Consider the following 22,733-nt stretch of genomic DNA (forward strand, 5'->3'; position numbering starts at 1 on the left):
CTGTGGATCCAAACAAGACAAAATCCTTGGCAACTTCAACTTTTCCTCCATTTATCAAGAGGCGACCTATTTGTCCAGTTGTGAGGATTCTGGTCTTCTTTACATTGAGTTGTATCCACACTGAAGGCAACGATCCTTGATCTTCACCAGCAAGTGCTTCGAGTCTTCCTCACTTTCAGCAAGCAGATTGTGTCATCTGCATATGGCAGGTTAACAAGCCTGCCTTCAATCCTGATGCCATATTCTTCTTCATATGGCTCAGCTGTCTGATGATTCGCTCAGCATACAGTTGATTCAGTATGGTGAGAGGATACAATCCTGTCCCACACCTTTCCTGATTTCAAACCATGCATTGGCACCCTGGATATGGTTTTTGAGGCTGTAAATCTTTACGAAAGCAAGCAATCAAGCTTGCCCTTGGCAGTGTAATGTTTGCATTTACACAACAGTGCCCCCAGGGCTTCCAGGATCTCCTGAAGGCTAGGATAAAACTCTATACTTCTGAGTGCAAGCCTGCAGGGCTGTGATTTTGTCTCTCAGTCATTGCTCCTGGCCTAATAGAGAACCGTACACATAGATGATCCATAAATATTGACTGCAAGTCTATAATATTCAAGTCAATCAATCAGTAAGCAATTACTGAGCACCAGCTAGGTTCAAATTCACTCCTTTGGTACTGAACACCTGGCATGAGAGACATGCTTGCACCCTGCCCTCCATGAATTCGCCCTGGCTGCTGTGGAGTCAACTCCAACCCAAAGTGACCTCTGGGTGGGTGGGTCAGAGTGAACCTGCTCCATCGAGCTTTCAATGGCTGATTGGTTTTGGAAGTATCTTCTGAGGCCTCTCTGAAAACGTCCAAACTTTTCTTCTGATTAGCCAGGGTGCTTAGTTTCCCACCACCAGGGTATAGTTTGCAAGGCCTGGTGGAACCACCGGCTTTTGAAAAGGAAACTGTACCAGCTGGAAAATGAAAACTCAGTTATTTTCTCCCAATTCATCCCTGTGCTTTGTGATTCTTCGTCAGTGCTTCCCAGCATCCCAGATCCACATCTGACCATGCTGTTCACAGTGGGATTTCTGTCACATCAATAGAAATACTTGTGCCCTTCACACGTATCCACAAAGTTAAAAAAAATTTTTTCATGTGTCCTCTAACCTCCTTCCTTCCCTTCTTTCAGGAAAATATGAAAGATAAAAGAAAACCCAAGGCAATCATCCAGAATCCAAACCAAACCAACACACCACCATCTAGTCGATTCTGACAGGTATGACTCAATAGGACTGGTAGAACTGCCTCCTCTGTGGATTTCTGACAGTCTCTCTCTCTCTGCTGGGGACAGTGTAATTTATTGATTGTACATGACAAAGTTGGGCTCTCTAAGCCCCTCCCATTCTCCAGGGGTCTGGATGGAAACTCTCGGTGATGGGGTGTTCTCAGTGTGTCTGGGGATCAAGTTGGGGCAAAGACTCCCCAGCAGCTGTGGCCTCTCTCTTCCTCTAGTGCTGGTGCTGGGCTGGTGGTCCAGGTGGCTCTTATTTCTTGGAGGCCTTGTGAACCATAAGCTCCACCACTCTGTTGCTGTAAGCAAACTCATAGTCATACCAGGAAAAGAGCTAGAGAAAGTAAGTGGTCATTGATGCCAGCCTCAGCATCAAAGATGGAAGAATGGATGTCGCTGGTGAAGTCACAGGAGACAACGGGGTCGTCAGTGTAGCCCAGGATGGCCTTTAAGGGGCCATCTGATGCCTACTCCACCACCACCTTGTTGTCATCATCCTTGATAGCTAACTCCAGATAGCAGTGAGATCCACGAGCAGCGCATTGGGGGTGGGAACACGGAAGGCCATACCAGGTAGCTTCCCATGCAACTCCAGGATAGCTTTGCTCACAGCCTTGGCAGCACCAGTAGATGTGGGATGATGTTCTGAGCAGCCCCATGGTGGTCACACCAGTTTCCCAGAGGAGCCATCTATGGTCTTCTGGATGGCAGTGATCAAGTTGACTGTGGTTATGAATTCCTCCACGATGCCAAAGTTGTCGTGCCTGACCTTGGCCAGGTAGGTCAAGCAGCTGGTGGGGCAGGAGGCATTGGGGACAATCTGGAGGGAGTTGTCATACTTCGTGTGGTTCACGCGCATCACAAACATGGGGCATTGGCAGAAGGGGCAGAGATGATCACCTTTTGGGTCCCGCCCTTCGGGTGAGCCCCAGCCTACTCTACGGTTGTGCAGACACCAGTGGGCTCTATGGCATACTCGGCATCAAGCTCACCCCACTTGATGTTGGCGGGATCTCGTTCCTGGAAGATGGAAATGGACTTCCCATTGATGATAAGCTTTTGGTTCTCAGCCTGGACGGTGCCATTGAACTTGCCGTGGGTGGAATCACACTGGAACATGTAGACAAGGTAGTTCAGGTCAATGAAGCGGTCATTGATGACAATAATGTCCATGTTGCCAGAGTCAAAAGCCCTGGTGCCCAGGTGCCCATTGCTGCCAAATCCATGCACTCTGCCCTTCACCATCAGAATGTGGCTGAGACTGGGAAGATTCAGCTGCCTGTGACAAGAGGAGGGGAAGCAGAGACTGTAACTCATTAAAGGAGTAGAAACCTTGTCTTTCTCCCTTGGAGCAGCTGGTGATTTTTAACTGCTGACCTTGAGGTAAACAGCCCAATGTGCAACAACTGTGCCACCAGAGTTCCCTCAAAACAAAGTAGAGTGGGGGTGGTTGGGGTGGCATTTATCTAAATTGGAAGCTATCTAAACTAGAAATTTTTACACAAATTATAACTCGATAAAAGTCAACCCAACCCCCCTCCCCCCTTACCATTGGAGCAATACTGACTCATAGTGACTCCTCTCTGGGTTTCTGAGACGGCAACTGTTTACAGAAGTAGAAAGCCCAGTCTTTCTCTGGAGAATCTGCTGATGGTTTTGAACTACTGACTATGTGGACTGCAGACCAGTGCATAACCACTGCACCACCAGGGCTCCTCAATAAAATGTTAAGCTGTTAGTAAAACAAAAAGCAAACCCACTGCTGCTGACTCAATTCCGTTTCACAGGACAGACTAGAACTCCCTAGGGGGTTTCCAAGAAGAGGTAGCGGTTTACATAAGGGGTTGCTGAGGGCAAGGTCAGCAGTTTGGAACCACCTGACACTCCACAGGAGAAAAAAGAGGCTTTCTACTCCCATAAATGAACTTGTGTGGAAACTCACACTTATATCCTGTGTTCCAGGGTCCTGATGTATCTGAGCCAACTCAAGGAAGGTGAGTTTTATTTGATTCTAGTTGATACAAAGTAACTAGCATCAGGACAAACTCGTGATGATAGGCTTATCATAAATCTGCATATGCAAGCAGACATCAGGGCAATTGTAGGCTAAAGGAGGAGTCCTGGTGCTTCAGCGGCTTAGGAACTGAGCTGCTAACCTCAAAGTCAGTGGTTCAAACCCACCAGTTTCTGTAAGAGCAAGGTGTCAGCTCCTGTAAAGATTTACAATGTCAGAAACCCTTAGGCGCGGTTCTGCTCTGTCCTATGGGGTTGCTGGGAGGCAGGAATGATTCAGTGGCAGTGGACCTTTGATAGGCTAGAGAAAGTCGGGGGCGGGGGTGGGGGCAGGCCTGGTTAAGTGTTCAACTGTTAACCAGAGTTGGCAATTACAACTCATCAGCTGCTCTGGAAACTCATCAGTGTGCTTCTGGAAAGATTACGACCTTGGCAATCCCACAGGGCAGCTCCACTCTGACCTATGGAGTCTCTGCGAGTCAGAGTCGCCATGGCAGCTAGTGACTGCCTTAGGGGAAGGGCAAGGGTGCAGAATGCACTGGGTGGTCACACTTTCAGAGGAGATGACACCAAAATGACTGTTTACAAAATTTAGCCACAAATATTATTTTGAATAAAAAGATCTCTAGTAGGTAGTTATAAGTACAAATGCTGCTTTTGACCTACATGTATCTGTGTGCATGTGAGGCTAAAACTCCATGCTCATTTGCTTTCTGAACCATCTACTGAACTGTCCTTGTTACCCGATTGCATGGTTTCGTCTGCAAGCACACTGCTGCTGCGCTTGTTGCCGCTGGTGTGTTTACAGTTGCCGAATCTGTCAAATGTTCTGGTGTTTCGGCCACTGATTAGAACCCGTAGCAATAACTTCTTTGAGAAGGAAGTAGTAATTCAAGGTAAAGAAGGAGAAAAAGCAAATAGGTTCCTGCTTAGTTACTAATAATGTTGTAACAAACAAACAGTGAGGTAGTTAAGTGTTGGAAGACTTCATAAAACCGTTTTGTGGTTCGTAGATCGAATAATTGAAGAATTATTCCATTTAAGCAATTTACAACTATACTTATCACCTATTAGTCCATGAGTCAAATGGGTAATAAACATGATTATAGATTCGGTATGATCTGGTGATGGAGGAGCTTCGTGGCATGAGGTGAGGTGGGTGACACTATGAGTTACTTCACTCACTCACTCACTCACTCACTCACTCACTCACTCACGCAGCAGATGCTGAGTCAGAGCACGTCTCTAGGACTTTGTAGACCTGCCCGTCTGTGTTTCTGAGACTGTAATCCTTACAGGTGTAGAAAGCTCTATCTTTCTCCTGTGCAGTGGCTGGTGGTTTCCAATTGCTGGCCTTGCAGTTACAACACGTAACCACTACACCACCAAAACTTGGTTATGGCCACATTGGGTGACACCAGCCCTAGTACCAGCACCGACTGTGAAAGCGGGCTTGTTTTAGTGGTTTGAGTGGGCTAGAGGGGCTCTAGTGGACAAAGGAAGTGGTGGCAGTTGGAACACACCCAAGGGTGAGAGAGAGAACTGAAAATATAAACTCACTGCTCTCAAGTCTACGTGGACTCATAGTGACCCTGTAGGACAAAGAAGAACTGCCCACATGAGTTTTCCAGACTAATTCTTCATGCTTTAAAGAAAACCCTTCTAGGGAATTGTCACCTTTGGAAAAGAAGCCCAAGGCACTGCCTCACCCCATATACTTCCTCATTCATGGATAGAGCCCATCCCAAGAAGACTCCCCTCCCTCCTTTACTAACAACCTTATCTGCATTAGAAACTCCTCTCTAAAGTGGGTGCATAAGTAAATGTGGTGAAGAAAGCTGATGGTGCCCGGCTATCAAAAGGTATAGTGTCTAGGGTCTTAAAGGCTTGAAGGTAATCAAGCATCCATCTAGCTCAGCAGCAACAAAGACCACATGGAAGAACACACCAGCTTGTGAGATCACAAGGTGTCGAAGGGATCAGGTGTCAGGCATCAAAGAACAAAAAAATCATATCATTGTGAATGAGGGGAAGTGCAGAGTGGAGACTCAAAGTTCATCTGTAGGCAATTGGACACCCTTATGGAAGGGGCTCAGGGAGGAGATGAGCTAGTCAGGGTGGGATGTAGCAATGAACCATATAACTTTCTTCTAGTTCCTAAATGCCTCCCCCCGCCCCCAGCCACTATCATGATCCCAATTCTACCTTACAAGTCTGGCTAGACCAGAGGATGTACACTGGTACAGACAGGAACTGGAAACACAGGGAATTCAGGGAGGATGATCCCTTCAGGACCAGTGGTGATACCGGGAGGGTAAGGTGGAAAGGGGGAACTGATTACAAGGAACAGAAAAGTGGGTGAAGGGAAACGTTGGACAGTACAAGATATGACAAAATAATAATTTATAAATTATCAAGGGTTCATGATGGAGTGGGGGAGCATGATGATAAATTATCAAGGGTTCATGATGGAGGGAGGGGGAAAATGAGGAGCTAATGCCAGGGGCTTGGGTGGAGAGCAAATGTTTTGAGAAGGATGAGGGCAATGAATGTATAAATGTGCTTTACATAATTGATGTATGTGTGGATTGTGATAAGAGTTGTATGAATCCCTAATAAAATGATTTTTTTAAAAGAAAGAGACTCCTGTCTATTCTGCTTCTGTGACCTTGCTTACTTTAGTGACCTTGCCTTCTTCTGTGAACTTGTTCATGAAGATAAAGCATAAAAAGCTATGCTCTCCCACCCAACATTTAAGGCCTAGATATTCCAGTTTCTCTGGGCCACTGGCTAATAAGTTCTCTCCCTTTCAAGTTCTCCAAGAGTGCTGCCTGGTCATTCCAGAGTCATGCTTTTGCTGCTACATTTTGGTGCGTTGGCCAGGAATCTCCACCGTGCTGGCCCTGGTGAGAATGGTTTGGAGAGGTAAACAGGGGCAGCCAGAAATCTGGAGAGAAAGGTGCCATAGCCACCCCAGTGGATTTCTCATCCCATCCCCCCTCTGAGCCTGCTGGTGTCTCAGTATCACCCCACTGGACTCAGTGGAAATCTTCTCGTAGCCAGAAAGACCCAGAGGTTGGTACCCCCTCAGTCAGGCCTGTCCAGTGGGGATGAAAGGAAGTACTGATCACCCCTCAGTATTACTTCTGGCTGAGGTAAGGAGCTCCCAAATGGGGGAAAGGATCTGTTTAAACTCTGAGTACCTGGTGTGTGTGTGTGTGTGTGTGTGTGTGTGTGTGTGTGTCTAACCAGCTGTTGTTTGCAAGCCTCATTCAAAGGCGCCCTTTCCATTGTCTACTGTGCCTCTGTTCAAGGGTTCCACACACACCATGGGTAATCAACCGTTGCAGCCCACTGTGCTAGACTGTATCATCAAAAATGTTGACAAAATCCCTTAGTACTGTGCTGTAAAACTAAAATCAGGATGACTCTGGACGCTGTGCCAGGTCAAATGGCCATCCTTTGGAGTTGATTGGGTCCCAAAGGGCAGACTCAACCCCCTACAGTCCAGGCAGTTTGGAGCGTGGTCACGGGGAGCCTGGCCATCTGGATAAGTTCCTCCCTATAGATTCGTGGTGAACTCTAGCCTGTTTGCTGCCTCCATGGGCCCAGTATTGTTGCACAGGACAGGAAAAGAGTCAGATTTCTGTTGCTAAAAAGAAAAGCTAAACTCAGCAGAAAGCCCACCAAATTGTCCCTGAGGAAGAGCCCTTCCCGATGCTCTCTAGTCTCCACCACCGGCCACAGAATACAGTCTCTCACCATGTCACCACCCTCAGTCTCCCCGCCACTCCCTGCACCAACTCTGACAGCCAACCCCACCACTCTGGCTGACTCAGCTGTTTAGTCTGCTGTGAGCCAGCTTCGCTCCTCCACTGAGTCCAGCCATCCACCTCGACCTGCTGGACAATTCCTGTGCTGAGAAACCCAGCTACCCCAGACTGTGCAGCCTGACAGGACAATGGTGCTGCACAGACCACGTTTTATTACCAGTCTTTTAGCATTTCTGACCTTTTCGACTGGAGAAACAGTGTTCACCCCCATGCAGAGAAGTCCCAGGCTATGGCTGAATTAGTTGATTCGTTGATCCAGACCCATGCCCCTACCTGCAATGACAGTTCCCAGCTTCTCATCACCCTATGTGTTAGTCTGAGTGGACAAGAGAAACAAACCCAGAGAGCTTTAAGCAATTGTATATTAAGAAACAGCCCAGTCCAGATCAAGTCCATAAGTCTAATATTAGCCCATATGTCTGGTACTAGCTCACAAATTCCTCTTTAAACTCACACAGCCATACAATGATGCCAAAGACAGTAAGATCACAGGTAAGTTGTAGAAAGCCTGGTAGATCCAGTGGTGGTGGAAGCATCTCACCACTGATGTGGGTCTCCATGTGGCTCCTCCATCAGTGTGTCTTCATGTGGTTTGTCTACAGGAATGTGAAGCAGAGAGTGTGTCTCATCTTCAGGGAGGAAGGAGTTCCCAGAATCCTCAGGAGAAGGCCATACCCACACAGAAGCCTCCTTGGCTATGGCCTGATTGACAGGCTCGACTCCACTCAAGTTGACAGGAGATTATATAACTGCTACACTCTTTTTCATGCAGAAGAGAGGAGACGTATCACCCTAGAGGCACGAAGGTACCCACAAACACTTGTCCTCCACTGGTCCCTCGATCCCCCAGAGTGGGCAGCCCAAGTGTTCCCGGACAACCAGCCCAACTGAGCCCTACCAGAGGGGCAGGCAGCCCTGACCCAGTATCAGGCGGCCTGTTTGCATGAGGTCTGGCCCCAGGGGGATACCCCATGGACATGTCAAAACAAGCCATGATACTCTAGAAGCTCGCTGAAACCCCAGGAGAAGACTCTGAGTGGCTCTGTGAGGCATATCACAGTCACACCCCAGTAGCCCCTCTCAGCAGAGACAGTGTCCCTCTCATCAAGGCTACCGGGCAAACTGCCACACAGCCTATGTCAGTCCCATACCTGCTGGCTAGAGGGGCACAAAGTAGTCCACACATTTCTCTATGTTCCTGACTTCCCTCGTGACTCAAGATCTTTTGCCCAAACTGGGGGCAAGAACCATCTTTGTGCGAAAGGGTCCCCATTCAGTTGTCTCTGACCCAAACAAAGCACCTGCTCCTGGCCCTTATGGTGCCCCCGGAAGAGTGGAGACTCCACGCAAACTACCAAGAACACAGAAGGGCTCCTCATTGTCTTTCCCAAAGTCTGGGCCAAGAACTCACCCCCAGGACTTGCAGTTAACTAAGCGGTGATTGTGGCTGAACTTAAGTCAGGAGTCTAGCCTGTCAGCGTCAGACAGTACCATATCTCCAGAGAGGCCCGTATGAGTATTCAAGAGCATATCATTAGCCTCTGAAAGGCTAGGATACTTTGAGAATGCCAGTCTGCCTGGTATACTCCCCTCTTTCCCGTGAGGAACCTAGCAAGAGGTGGGTGGGTGGGTGGGGTACCACCCCATGCAAGCTCTATGGGCCATCAACAATGCTGCAGTCACCTTCACCCCTTTGTACTAAACCCATATACACTGTTCAGCCTCCTTCCACCCTAGGCCACCTAGTATACCTGTTTGGACCTGAAAGACGTTGTCTTCTGCCTAAGACTAATGCTCACCAGCTTACCCCAAAGGTACAAATCTACACACCTTGTTCAGAGATGCCTTATAATCAGACTTGGCCAGCTTTCCCAGAGACAAGCTAAACTGCTTATTCCTCCAGTCTGTGCATGATTTGCTCCTTGTGAGAGAGACTGGAGAAGACTGTTGGATGGGGGCACCGGGGCTTCTATCGCTGTTGGACGAGGTATCACGGAAAAGGCGCTAATACGCCAGCAATGTGTTTGATACCTGGGAGTGGCAGTTACATAATCTCCTGTCAACTTGAGTGAAGGGGTGGAGTCTAATCTGTCAACCAGGTCACAGCCAATGAGGCCTCTGTGTGGGCATGACCTTCTCCTAAGGATTCTGGGAACTCCTGTCTTCCTCCCTGGACTTGGGACACACACTCTCCCTGAGAGACATTCCTGTTGACAAGCTAAATGGAGCTAAGCTGATGGACCCAGAGCCCTGGAGCTAGAGGAGTCAGGGGTAGACCCCCTGCCAGCACTGAAATGCTTTCACTGGCACTGGATCCACAAGCCTTTCCGCCCACTGGCTGTGATCTTCCTGCATTCGGCATCATTGCATGGCTGTATGGTTTAGGACATGAGGGCTGATATCGGACTTACAGTCTTGATCTGGACCGGGCTGGGATGTTTTCTTAATATACAATTACTCTTTGATATAAAGCTCTCTCTTACACACATATGAGTCTCCCTGGATCTGTTTCTACCCAGACTAATACCCTGGAATTTCACCTTTGCAGAGGGATGCCGCTCACTGGGACCTGAGCGAAAACAGCTCATCTGGCCCATTCCTCTGCCCGCCACCAGGAAGCAGCTACAGGAGCTTCTGGGAGCGGCAGATTTTGCTGCATCTGGATATGGGGCTTCGCACAAAAGGCAGAGCCTCTGTATGCTGTCCTGATGGGATCAGACAATCCCCCTTTGAGTGAACACAGTTTCAAGATCAAGTCTTCACTGACATAAAACGGGCTCTCATGGAGGCCCCTGCCCTAGGTCTGCCAGACATTCAGATACACTTCACTGACATGCCCAGAGCTGAAGGGTACTGTTTCCTGCTGCTAATAGTCTGCACTTTCTCCTGATGGGTAGAGGCAAGACCCACCCGCACAGAGAAGACCTGAGAGGTGGCCCAACATCTCCTCTGCAAAATCATCCCTCGGCACAGAATGCCCCTGACTATAGGAAGTCACAATGGACTGTCATTCCTAGCACAGGTGGCCCAATAACTAACCACTCTTTTGAGGATAAAGTGGAATTTACACGCAGCCTACAGTCCTCAGAGCTCAGGGGAAGTAGAGTGAATGAACCAGACTCTGCTGGGAACAGTGGGGAAGCTTGGTCTGGAAACTGGGCTCAAACGGCCCAAGGTCCCACCTGTCGCCTTCTTCCAGGACCCAGCAGACACTCTCCTTTTGAGATAATGCTTTGAAATGTTTGGGAGACCCCTGCCCCTAGTAAGACAATTCAGGGGTGACCCCACTGCCCTAGGGCTGCAAAGCCTCAGAGAAGGGCTCCAAATCCGAGGAGCTGCCCCCAGAAACACCACCATGCCCTACCAGTTAGGTGCCAGGTCCCCTTGGGACACTCAGAGTCCGATGCCTGCCTAGTGCTCCACTGTGGAGCTGTGACTGCCCAGAGGCAGCTTGCCACCTCTGCTATCTTTGTATGCCCACACATCTCAACGGGGACTGGGGCGGGGCCTGCAAAATGCGAACTGAGATGCGGAAAAGGGACCCCTGTGTGAGTGTATGCAGAGGCCTGTACGCTCACTGGGTAGACATCTTCTGGACTACCATTTGGTGGGGCCGGACAACTGATACTGACTGCCAGGGAATTAAAAACACCCTCCATGGGGCTAGGGGACAACAACCTCCCAACTGCAAACCACTGCAATGCAGTCCTGCGACTAACCATTAGTGACCAGAGCCCAAGAGCATGCGGGCCCCGCGTAGGCCGGCAGTGAGTCCTGAGGGGGCATGTAGGTGAGACCCCACCGTCCACCTGCGCTGAAGAGTTGTGGAATAGAAAGAGCGCTGGCCTCCGGCAGCTGGGCATTTAACACCTCTTGCTGGGGAGGCAGAGTTAAAGGTATTGGTTGACCTCATTGCCTGTGATTAAACCCACCTGGGTGATGTCATGGTCCTTAGGTTTTAAGTTTCATATGTGCTAGGGGGTCCCAGTCTGTGCATTCTCAGTTTGGGTCTTTCCATAGGTGTCCAATGACTGTCTGATCTCTCTCTCTCTTTTTAAATATGGAACGCTTCACGAATTTGAGTGTCATCCTTGCGCAGGGGCCATGCTAATCTTCTCTGTACCATTACAATTTTTAGTATATGTGCTGCCGAAATGAGCACAATGTCTGATCTCTTTCCAAGCCCCCTAGGTGGGTCTCTGCAGGATTGGGGAGACAACCCCACTTGTCCGTAAATCTAGCTGCCTTTCTGAACTGTCAAAGATGGGGTGAAATTGACGATGGCAACGCAAGAGAGTAAATGGGAACTTTAGGGAGCATTGGGTGGGTTAACAGGAGGAGTAACTCAAAAGGAGGAGGAGGATGGTTACATAACGCAATGCATGCAATCCGTCAGTAAACGGTACAAACTGTTAATTGACTTGTTTTGCTGGGTATAGTCTCAAGAGCGACACAAAATACAATTTAAAGGGGGAAAAAAGTTATTGTGGTTAAGTGCCATTGACGATTAGGTTTAGATATGTTATCCGACAGAGAACTGACCCCAAAGGGCTGCCTAGGCGCTCAGCTCCTAACCCAAAAGGCTGGCAGTTGAATCCCACTCAGAGTTTCTGCAGAAGAAAGATTTGACCAGTCGCCCCGTAAGGGTGACAGCCAAGAGAATCCTCAGGCAGCATCCCGAAGCCACCATACCCAGAGCACATTAACTGGAGGTGGCAGATCGGAGCCTCTCCGGGTGGTGGGCACACACTTTCAGACGTGGCATCACCTCTGGTGCGTCCCAGGCTGTAAATGCCCCAAAGCGAGCTGAGATTTGGGTCACAGCTGAGGCCTGGGGCCTAAGCGACTCAGGTCCGGGAAGTCACACGAAGCAAGGGAACCAACCAGTTGGATGAGGGCCAGCAAGGTTGGACCCAACCAGGGCCGCAGGCCCGACCGCGCCCCCCTGCTCGCAGCTCCACCGCCTCCAGGCCCGCACCTCCGCCAGGCTCCCAACTGCGTCCAGCCACTCCAGGGGGCGGGGACGGAACGTGGTGCTCGCTGGGCCCTCCCACTGCTGCCCGAGTCCCCGCCCCGAGCCCGCCCTGGGCGGGGTCCTCGACCGGGCCACCCGGCGGGCAGCGAGCTAGCGCGGCGGGACGTGCGGCAGGACGTGCGGCGGTAAGTGTGCGGCGGCCCGGGAGCGCTGCGCCCGCGGCCCGGGGGAGCTGAGCGCGCGGCTGCTGCTCTCTGGGACACGCCTCCCTCCCCAGCAGGACCGGCTGTCCCTGCGCTGGGAAAGGTGGCCCCTTTCCACGAAATCAACCCCAGCCCCCAGCCCTTGTCCCCGCCGCCGCTTCCTTCCCTGAGCGGACCCAGGACCGCCGGTACCTTCTGCTCCCGAATCCTTCGCGTCTTCCGGTTTCTCCCCTGGGTGTCACTAAAAACCCTGCACCTCCCGGCTTGGGGGCTTGCGGGAGGATGTGTACGGCCAACCTGAACTCGGAGCGAGTCCGCACCTGCTTTGGGGAAGGGATGGGGTGACTTTGGACAGCTGCACGCACGCACGCACGCATGACTTGCTTTGGTGGGGATCCCGGCCGTCTAGGGGCCCCTTTCAGTTTGCAGCTAGCGGAGAGGGGAAGCCGAGAGCGCAGCGCTTAGTAGGACATTTGTTGCGACGAGCGGCCAATGAGTGGCTGCTCCGCTCCAGACAGTGGGTGAGAGGGCTAGATGTCCTGACCTCGCTACCTTCAGAGGGCAGGCAGGTGTACAGACAGATGGCAAGACAGACAAGAGAAATGGAAAAAAGCGCTGGGGAGTGGAAGGTGAATGAATGTGGAGTAAAGTGTTTGAATGCAGACCTTGCAGCTAAGCAGCTCCATGAGACCCATAGCGCCACCACGATCCTTCAAGCACTGGGGGGTGAGGGGAATGGGGGGCTGTCTTTTAGCCGTTCTTTTTTCTGTCAACAAATTCACTTCTCAAAGCCTTTGCCATCTCACCCCAATTTTCCTTCGGATGCCCAGCTTGTAACGGTTACTTTTAATTTCACATCTTGATTTTAGGTTTTAGAAAGAAAGAGCATATCTTCTGCTGATCATAAGGCCAGCAGTTCAAAACCACCTGTTGCTTGCAGGGAGAAAGATGAGGTTACAGTCTCCAGAAACCCAGAGGGGCAGTTCCATCTGTCCTATGGGGTCGTGACGGGTCCGAATTGACTGGATGGCAGTGAGTTTGGTTTTGAGTCATCTCATTAAACATTAGCTCAAGAACTGGTCAGCAAGTGCTCCGACGTTAACGGATGACACCACTGTTTCATAAGTTAAACTTCACCTTGCTCTTTAGAAAACTCGAAGTAATTCAACATGTGCCAAACTTGTTGACAGCGAGACAAGACCAGCAACTTCTCATTTCCCTGGATGGTGAGGAAATAGCTTCTCAGCAGTAGGTTCTGTTTCCAACCTAAGTGCTTACTCCATCAAGCACGCTTCTTACCTTTTTACAACGAATCGTGGGTGACCCAAACTATAAACCGAAAAGCCGAACCAAGAGTCAGCTGAAGAGGGTGAGCAAGAGCTCAGAGTGGGCTCAGCGGACCTCAGTTGGAAGCTTGTCTCATATGACTCTCAGTGGCCAGCAGAGGCACCCAGGAACATAGTTTGAATGGAACGAGTTGGGTTTAGTGCTCACTACAGTGAGAGAGACCTCACACTGTGGGGCCATGGGTGTGTCTCGGTAAGAAGCCGGTAGGGAGGATGTATGATAAGATATTGGATGATTTTCGTGGAGGATTTAGGCGAGCAGGATTGGATGCTGTCAAGAAAAGAGAAGTTCTACAACTTGGAGGCTTATTCAATCTTGCTGGTAGGCAGGACAGGTTACAGTGCAACAATCTGATGGATGCGGGAGAACAGCCCCTCACGGTAACTAGGAGAGGTGCTCTTTCGTAAGTTTGTGTGGTTCGGACAATGTGCATGTTTTGTCTGTGTTTAGACGTGATATGTCTCATCATGATTAGAATCATCAAGTGGCCTTGTCTAATGTGATGTTCTTTAAAATGGTTTGTGCCCAACAGGAGAACACCAGGGCCTAGTTGTGAGTGGTGTGCAGCACCAGGACGCAGCTGAGAATAACAGGCCAACTCTCAGACATCAGGGCTGCTCCCTTCTTCAAGATCTTGGGTAAGTTAATATCTTTGAACTTCAGTTCCTGCATCTGTAAAATATGAACTAAAAATTTAAAAATATATGAACTAAATCAAAAAACCAAACTCACTGCCACTGAGTTTATTTCACCTCACAGTGACCCCATAGGACAGGGTAGACCTGCCCCTGTGGGTTCCCCACACTGTCACTGTGGGAGTAGAAAGCTTTGACTTTCTCCTGAGGAGTCGCTGGTGGTTTCAAGTTGCTGACGTTGCGGTTAGCAGCCCAGTGAGAAACCACTACGCTACCAGGGTTCCTGGTACAATGTGGACAGGGCCTACTGTTTGACATTGGGACTCCTTCCCTAGAGATCCACGGATGAACCAGAGTTGTTCCGGAGAAGAATCCTGAATGGAGAGTTAGGAAGAACTGGATTCCTTCTAATTACAGACATGATAATTCCAAGAATCAGCCTTAGGAATGGGGACTAGAGGTTTTAGTATCTGCTCATGTCGTGTGACCTTGGCAAATATATTTAGGATTCTTTGTTCCAACCAGCCAAGGACACTTGTATCTTAACAATTCTTTGGTATTGTCTTGCTTTCTTGGTCTCGTGCAGGAGTCTGAGCCAAGCGAGCCTGTTCCCACTGTGTTCTCTCTGACCCCCTGAGTTCTAATTTACTCTGAGCTAGGAAGCCAGATTAAACAGACGTGTATAAGGATGCTTTGTGTTAGCTGCCCAGGAGGTTGGTTTTACCTATGAACTACATTGAGTTTTGTTTTCGTTCATGAGCAATTTGAGCTATATTTCTTCTGAGACTGCTGACACCTGCTTGCAGGTTGGTGCGTTCTGTAGGTTTGAATTCTAAGTCCTACTTCTGGCTACTTGAGACTTGTCTGTGTCAGCCACTTTGGGCCTGAGATCCTTTGTTCAGTTGGACCTGAGTGAGTTATTTCGTCTCTCTTAGTGAGATGGGTTGCATGATTTATGTATTTTAAACTTTTTACTGTGGCTTGGGGTCCTTCAGATTCCATTCAACAATTTCTGTATGGTTTGTTTTGCGACCTGGGTTGCAACACCCCCTGAATGTAATCGCACTCTTACTGCTTCCTACTTGGGTTCCCCATTTCCATTTGCCTGCTGTTCCTGTCCCTTCCTGTGTTCTGAGCTTGGTTTTGGGGAAATGCTGCACTTTCGGTCTCCTGGGGCTGGTTGTACGAGGAGGAGGAGTACAACCCTCCCTGGAAGGACAGTGCACTTCTTGGCCTGTCCTTGCACTGAAATTTGGCTTCAAGCATGGATTCCGTTTCAGGCTTGAGCAGTAGCTAAAGGCTACAGTATCAGAGTCCCACAGAGTCTCTACTGATGGGTATGTCTGGTCAGATACCAGGCATAATTAAAAATTTTAATTAATGAAAAATTTATTCTTCCTTCTTTCTCTCTCTCTGGCTAGGGCGTCCTGTAAAATATGGACAGCGTCTACTATGTGATGTTGAGACCTCCCTAGAACTGCTCACTGCGTGTGTGGTGGTAACAGCACCATGTAGTTGTTCTGTTCTCAGGGGAGTGGGGACTATGGCGCGTGTGGCCCATTATTCCTTTGGACTAATTGTTTTCTTGAGTTTTTAATTGTCTTCAATCTGCTTTGCTTTGAAGGGGAAGAGAGCAACCATCGTGTCTTAGATGGCCGCTTGCAAGCAGTCCCCTTTCATCCATGTAGAATGTAGACTAGTGCTTTGTGGCATGTGCGACACCCATTAACCTAGATGCCCCCAAGACTGGGTCCTGTGTCCCACAGCTCGCTGTGACTTATTCCCTCAAGGTGTTGGGTTGTGGCTAAGAAGTTCTTAGAACTCTGCGACCTGTATGCTTTATCATATCCTTGGATGAATTCATTGCACATACAGATACATCGCATGCAGTACTAACCTCTGCCTGTCACACACACACACACACACACAGACAGACACACACACACGTGTATTCCCTGTCACCTCCCCACACTGTTCAGCTTGCCTGCCTCCCCGAGTGTGCACTCTTAGATACGGTTGGGTGTTATGATGGTGCAGAATTTGGCATGCAGCAGTATTTGCCTTCTTTCCCTCTAGCCTCTTATGCCTTCCAGTGTCTTCTCTTGCTTTGGCCATGTGGTGAGGCCTTTCCCCTTATTGTATATTGATTGCCTTTCCCTTCACCCAAGTTAATATGCCTCTACTCTCTGGTACCTAACTGACCCTCCGCTCCCTCCCATCCTTAGAAGCTCGTAAAGAATGCATCTTCCTTCAAGTAAACCTTTTCTTGACGTTTTACAATGGACCAGCTCCTTCAGAGGCTTGAGACTGATGGGGACAGCTTATTGTTTCCGACTGTCTCATTATAAAAGCTTTTGTATTAATTATTTATATGTTTGACTATTTATGTCAAACATAGATCAAGAGTTTTCAGAAACAAAGGGCAGGCCTCGGGGATGGGCAGGGACCAAAGCCAGCAACATCAGTAAATAAGCCAAAGACACAAAAAGTTTTTCTTTTGAGCAGGATGAAAGAGGCCTTATTTCATTTGTATTAATAGTGCAGATTCTAAAACTGAACCGAGCTCCTGTTCCTCACCTACCAGACTGGCAAAGTCAAAGCTTGATTAGTCACTGTGCTGAGAGGGACACTTTCATACATTCCTGGGGAGACCGCAGACTGGGACGGCTCCGGGGAAGGTTACGGCTGGCAGTGCCTGCTCTCACTACAGATGCACCGGCCCGTTCCTCTAGCAGCCCCTCTCCTGGGATCCGGCACGTTAGATACACGTGTCCAGAGAGGAATGGCACATATGTACAGGAATGAGAGGGGACTTCAAAAAGTTCGTGGAAAACTGGAATGAAAAGACAAAGGGCCTAAAGAAGAAAATGTTCTGAAATAGATCACAGTCGTCACACCTCTTTGGAATATGTTTCAACTCTTGAATCATATGATATAATATATGGTTAACATTAAAAAATAATGGGCTTTTATTATGAAGCTTAGATGTCCCCTTATTGTGTACCCTTTCTTTTTTAATAATAAAAATTTAAAATAGCAACATAACCTAGAACTTGAGAACAGGTTAGTGGTCTTACTCTGCCACGGATGGCGTTGCTGAGAGTTGGCATCGACTTCACAGCAGGTGGTCCTGTATTGAGATCCCAGGTACACTGTCAACAGTTGCTGCTCATGGAACCCAGCAGCCTGCTTCTTCACCAATTAGTACCTGGAATCTTCCTCTCGTCACCTAATGCCCATAGGAGAGACCTGGAGGACATCCTAGGGAGACTCCTCTTTTCAATCCCCGCGACTGTTCCCAACCAAAGTACGGCTATAAACTTGTAGAAAGCTTTATTGAACAACAACATCCAACTAAGAAGCTCTTGTATCTCAGCATAACCCTCATCTAAGTGTGTATGCTTCTGAAGGAATCTCTCTGGCGCTTTGCTGAAGAACTTCTCAGGAGGTCTGCTGATTCATAGTGACCTCATGGAGCAGTTTCAGCTTCCATGGTGCCCTGAAGGACACGGTAAATCTGAATGGGTGTAAACAGTCTCATCTTTCTCTCGGGGGGTGTCTGGTGGTTTTCAACCGCCAACCTTGTGGTTAGCAGCCCGATGCTTATCCCACACCACCATGCCAAAGTGGCAGCTTGGGCTTCCTTGAGGCATCCAACCCATGTTCCTTGGAAATGTTCTTTGAGGTTGGGGAACAGAGAGCAGTCTGAAGGGGATGAGGCCGAGGCTCGTATGGACGGGGTCAGGTGTCCCAGTGGCTGCCTGCCCTGGATGAATGAGTGGCTCATGGTCACAGTGAACATAATTCCTTGGTGCAGCTGCCTTAGTCTTTTTGCACCAATATGATTATCAATTTTCTTAAAACTTTTTTCTAATAAGGCCCCATGATTGTCCTGTGTCTTTTGAAAAGAAAAGTCCACCCCAGTTAGCCCTTTGGAGTCCCAGAAAACCTTCTGACCTGACCGCGGTACCCCGAAGTCCTTTTCAAGGTCTTTCCTTGAGAACGCTCCATCTTCCTGAAGACAGGTTTTATGGGGAGCAGCATTCTTATAAACTCATTGAAAAGCTTCTAAGATTTGGGAAGGTGTCCATTGGAGGTTTGTTGAAAGTTTGATATTAGCCCTTATCTCAAAAATCATCTTTTCCATGGCACAAGAAGTATCTTTTCTTTTGAAGCCATTTTAGTGAGAGAACTGCAGCCATCCACTGATGACAGACATGTTTGAACACATTTTGTTTGGAATAAATATGTGCATGTATGAACTGAATCCCTAGTACCAGTATTTTGTTACTTACTGTTTTCTATATGCATGTATATCATGGCTAAACACAATTCATATGTGTGTGGATTTTTTGATATAACCATTGCCTGTGTTTCTAGTACAGTGTTTGTAAAAATAGCTTATAAATTTAGGATGCTCTGTCATAAACATTATAAGTATTTTCATGGATTGTCATCTGTATTTTATAAAGAGTTATCTTAAGATTTTCATGGTTTATTTCCATATAGTCAGGACTATGAATTACTTTCTGTTTGAGCACCACTATTTGTGTCATATTTCCAAACTCACCGCATCGAGCCCTTTCTGACTTACAGCGAGCCGTGTAGCCAGTGTAGAACTGCCCTGTGGGCTTTTGAGACTGTAAACCTTCCCAGGGGTAGAAAGCTTCATCATTGTTCCGAGACATGGCTGGTGGTTGCAGAGGACTCCCCCTGTTGCTAAAGGACTCTAATTCTACACTGACATAGAAGCTCGCTCTCGCTCTGTGTATGTGTGTTCAGTTTCAAGCTTTCATCTTTAACCTATTGAGAATTTGCTATTGTGGATGGTATTAGCTAGAAATCTGACTTTATTTTTCCAAATGCTAGGCAGTTATTCCAACAATATGATTGATTACTAAGTGTAATAACCTAGGCTTCCACTGTGTACCGTGCTTCTCTTTCGTATCTTCTGTGTGAATTCCCTTGTCTTTCATCCGAGGTGTCATTGCAATTGCTTCTTTTCTGGTGAAAAAAATACTCATTACTTCCTCTTCATTTCTCAGTAGGAGAAATCACACAGTGTAGAAAAGCACGGTTGACTCTTTATAAAAGTAGTCAAACGAAGGCACATGGTGAGCTGATGTGCAAATTCCACTATCCTTTTGTTAAATGTTTCCACAAGTGTTGAAAGGCCCCTCATATTGGGCTAGCCAGGATGTTTAAGAACTACTGCCAGCTCTCGCCCTTCCAGCTGCAGGAGTGGGTTTTATGGACTGATGTTCAGGTTGGCTTAAGTCATGTGACTGGTACAGACACACTGTGAGTAGACATGACGTGTTGCTTGGGGGCTGGAGCAGTTCACTGATGGCACGAGAATCTTCCAGACTCTTTCCGATTGGATGATGACCCTCAGTGCTCAAGATGGTGACTGTGGCATTGATTTGGATCCCTGAATCACTTTGACGAGCACAGCTTTCCTCTCCCCTGGCCTTGCATAGATAGTGTAAACCTTCATTGTTATAAGTCACTAGATGTGAGGGATGCTTGTTTTGGAAGCATGACCTAGCCTATCCTAACTAGTACACATCTTCTCCTTCAATGACGTCATTTGTCATTATCTAAACTCAAACTTGACGATTTCCTAGGGATAAGATACTCTTGCATTGGGAACTGATTGATGCTAGGGAGTATGTAATGTAATTTTAAAACAAAAGTCTCAAAATTACAACTTCATGCTTGATTTTTGAGAGAACCAATTCCCCTCCCTTCCCCCAGGTAATTTGGAGCCATCAAAATGTTTGCCAAGGCAACAAGTAATTTTCTGAAAGAGATTGATGCTGGTGGGGACCTGATTCCAGTCAAGAACTTGAATGAATCAGATAAGGTGCAACTGCTCAGTCTGGTGGCCAAAAAGAAGAGATTTTGGTTCTGGCAGAAACCCAAGTACCAATTTTTGTCTCTTACCCTTGGTGATGTGCTTACGGAAGACCAATTTGTAAATCCAGGTATGTATTTTCAACTATATTCTACAGTTAGCTCTAGAACATAAGCTGATTTTTCTTCTAGACATGTGCTTTCTTAAATCCAGATTTGCTGTCTTAAAATAAATTTCTCTACTTCATGGACTGCTGTCTTAAAATATGTGCCTTTTTCCTTAACTATTTAATTGGCATATAATTGACTTATATAATTCAGTGGTTTAATCATATTTAAAAAGTTGTAGTCAGCACCACAATCAATTTTAGAACATTTTCTCCTTGTCTTTATGATTAATTAATTAATTAATTATTGATTGAAATATCATTTTATTGGGGGCTCTTACAGCTCTTATCACAATCCATACATCAATTATATCAAGCACATTTATACACATGTAGCCATCATTATTTTGTAAACATTTACTCTCTATTAAGTCCTTAGTATCAGCTCCTCTTTTGTCTGTCCCCCCACTCATATCTTACAATGACCACTGTCTCCCTTCCCCCATGATTTCTGTTGTTTGTCCTCCTGGGAGGGGGTGCATGGTTATATGTCGATCATTCCATTCCATTCCCTCTTCCCACCTCCCCCTACCCTCCTGGTATCACCACTCCCATTCCTGTCCCTGCCTTCTGTGTGTCCTGAGAGCTTATCTATTTTTTTAAATCATTTTATTAGGGCTCATACAACTCTTACCACAATCTATACATACATCAACATTCTCAAAACATGTGCTCTCCATGTAAGCCCCTGGCATCAGCTCCTCATTTTCCCCTCCCTTCTCACACCCACCTCCCTCATGAACAGTTGATAATTTATAACTTATTATCTTGTCATATCTTATACTGTCTGACGTCTCCCTTCACCCACTTTTCTCTTGTCCATCCCCCAGGGAGGAGATTAAATGTAGATCCTTGTAATTGGTTCCCCCTTTCCACCCCACCCTCCCTCCACCCTCCTGGTATCACCACACCACATTTGCTTATGCATCCATTTGTCTTCAGTGATTGTATTGGGGAGGTGAGCACACAATGATATGATTTTTTGTTCTTTGATGCCTAATGCCTGATCCCTTCAGCACCTTGTGATCACACAGGCTGGTGTGCACCTTCCATGTGAGCTTTGTTGCTTCTGAGCTAGATGGCCACTTGTTTACCTTCAAGTCTTTAAGACTCCAGATGCTATATCTTTTGATAGCCGGGCATCATCAGTTTTCTTCACCACATTTGCTTATTCACCTGCTTTGTCTTCAGCGATTGTGTCAGGAAGGTGAGCAACATGGAATGCCAGTTTAATAGAATGAAGTATTGCATTGGGGGAGTACTTGAGTGGGGGCCCAATGTCCATCTGCTACCTTAATACTAAACCTATACATATGTGCACATAGATATATTTCCACATCCTCATATATAAATATATTTGATATGTACATGCCTTTATTTAGACCTCTATAAATGCCCTTTGCCTCCTAGGTCTTTCCTCTATTTCCTTTTACTTTCCTCTTGTCCCACTATTATGCTCAGCCTTCATTTGGGTTTCAGTAATTCCTCTCAGTTACATTACCCTTGGTCACGCCCTACCAGGCCTCCTACACCATACTCACCACCGATTTGGATCACTTGTTGTTCCCTTGCCCCCGGGTTTGTTAACACAGTTCCTTTCCCCCAACCTCCCCCTCTCCCATGTCCCTCTGGAACTGTCAGTCCCATTGTTTTCTCCTCCAGATTGTTCATCCAGCCTATCTTGCTTAGACAGACCTGCAGAGATAATAACATACACAAAAACAAGACAGAGAAAAACCAAGCAACAAAATAAAACAAAACAACAACAATAAAAATAAGCCAATGACAAAACACAACAACAAGAAAGGAAAAGCTTGTAGTTAGTTCAAGGACTGTTTGTTGGCCTTTAGGAGTGTTTTCTGGTCGAGTCTGATGAGGCGCCAAGCCCTGGCCCCAAAGTCTATTTTTGGTATTCCCTGGGGACTTCGTTGCTCTGCTCCCCTTGCTGTTCTGTTGCACACCCTTAGTGGTTTGCCTCGGTGTGGTGGGGTCAGATCGGGCAGAATTCCCATACTGTGTCTCCAGTGTTGTCCCCTGTAGGGCTATGTACTCATCATTATTGACTCCCCATTTCTCCCCTGCCATGTCCCTAAGAAACTATTAATCCACTTACTCTCTGTATAGACTTGCCTATATTGAATTTTATATACAGAAAAACATTAAACAAAAAAATAACCAACAATAAAGTAAAACTGAAAAAAGCCTCAATAAAAAGCAGACTATATTAAACATTAAAACAAATTTAAAATGGGCTACAAAGGAGAACAAATAATATGTTAAATTTTAACCTAGTGACATCAGCATTAATCCACTTTTCAAAGACCCAGTCTAATAGCAAGACTATTCACATCCCTGGTCTATAGTCAGGTTTTTCTGGAGACTTCATCTGTCGGTGGGCTCTGAAAATGGATTTTGGGCTTC

At 47.3% G+C, this 22,733-nt stretch overlaps 1 protein-coding gene, 1 non-coding gene and 1 pseudogene across 2 annotated transcripts in view; 1 reads left to right on the plus strand and 2 right to left on the minus strand.

Moving 5' to 3' along the window:
- Positions 1 to 1,750: 1,750 nt before the first annotated feature.
- LOC142456029 (glyceraldehyde-3-phosphate dehydrogenase-like) lies at positions 1,751 to 2,456 on the minus strand (annotated as a pseudogene).
- An 8,727-nt stretch (positions 2,457 to 11,183) lies between these two features.
- On the minus strand, positions 11,184 to 11,291 carry LOC142457488 (U6 spliceosomal RNA). Its single transcript, XR_012786216.1, has one exon. It is a non-coding gene; the product is annotated as a U6 spliceosomal RNA (small nuclear RNA).
- A 946-nt stretch (positions 11,292 to 12,237) lies between these two features.
- GSDME (gasdermin E) overlaps positions 12,238 to 22,733 on the plus strand; it is a 78,020-nt gene continuing 67,524 nt past the window's right edge. Inside the window, exons 1-3 of the mRNA XM_075558284.1 lie at positions 12,238 to 12,289; positions 14,187 to 14,292; positions 20,047 to 20,276. Of these exons, the coding sequence (XP_075414399.1) occupies positions 20,066 to 20,276 (211 nt within the window). The 5' untranslated portion in view covers positions 12,238 to 12,289; positions 14,187 to 14,292; positions 20,047 to 20,065. The remainder of the gene's footprint in view (positions 12,290 to 14,186; positions 14,293 to 20,046; positions 20,277 to 22,733) is intronic.

Source organism: Tenrec ecaudatus, chromosome 9 (genome assembly GCF_050624435.1).
Source record: "Tenrec ecaudatus isolate mTenEca1 chromosome 9, mTenEca1.hap1, whole genome shotgun sequence".
In the NCBI taxonomy this organism is placed as follows: Eukaryota; Metazoa; Chordata; class Mammalia; order Afrosoricida; family Tenrecidae; genus Tenrec; species Tenrec ecaudatus.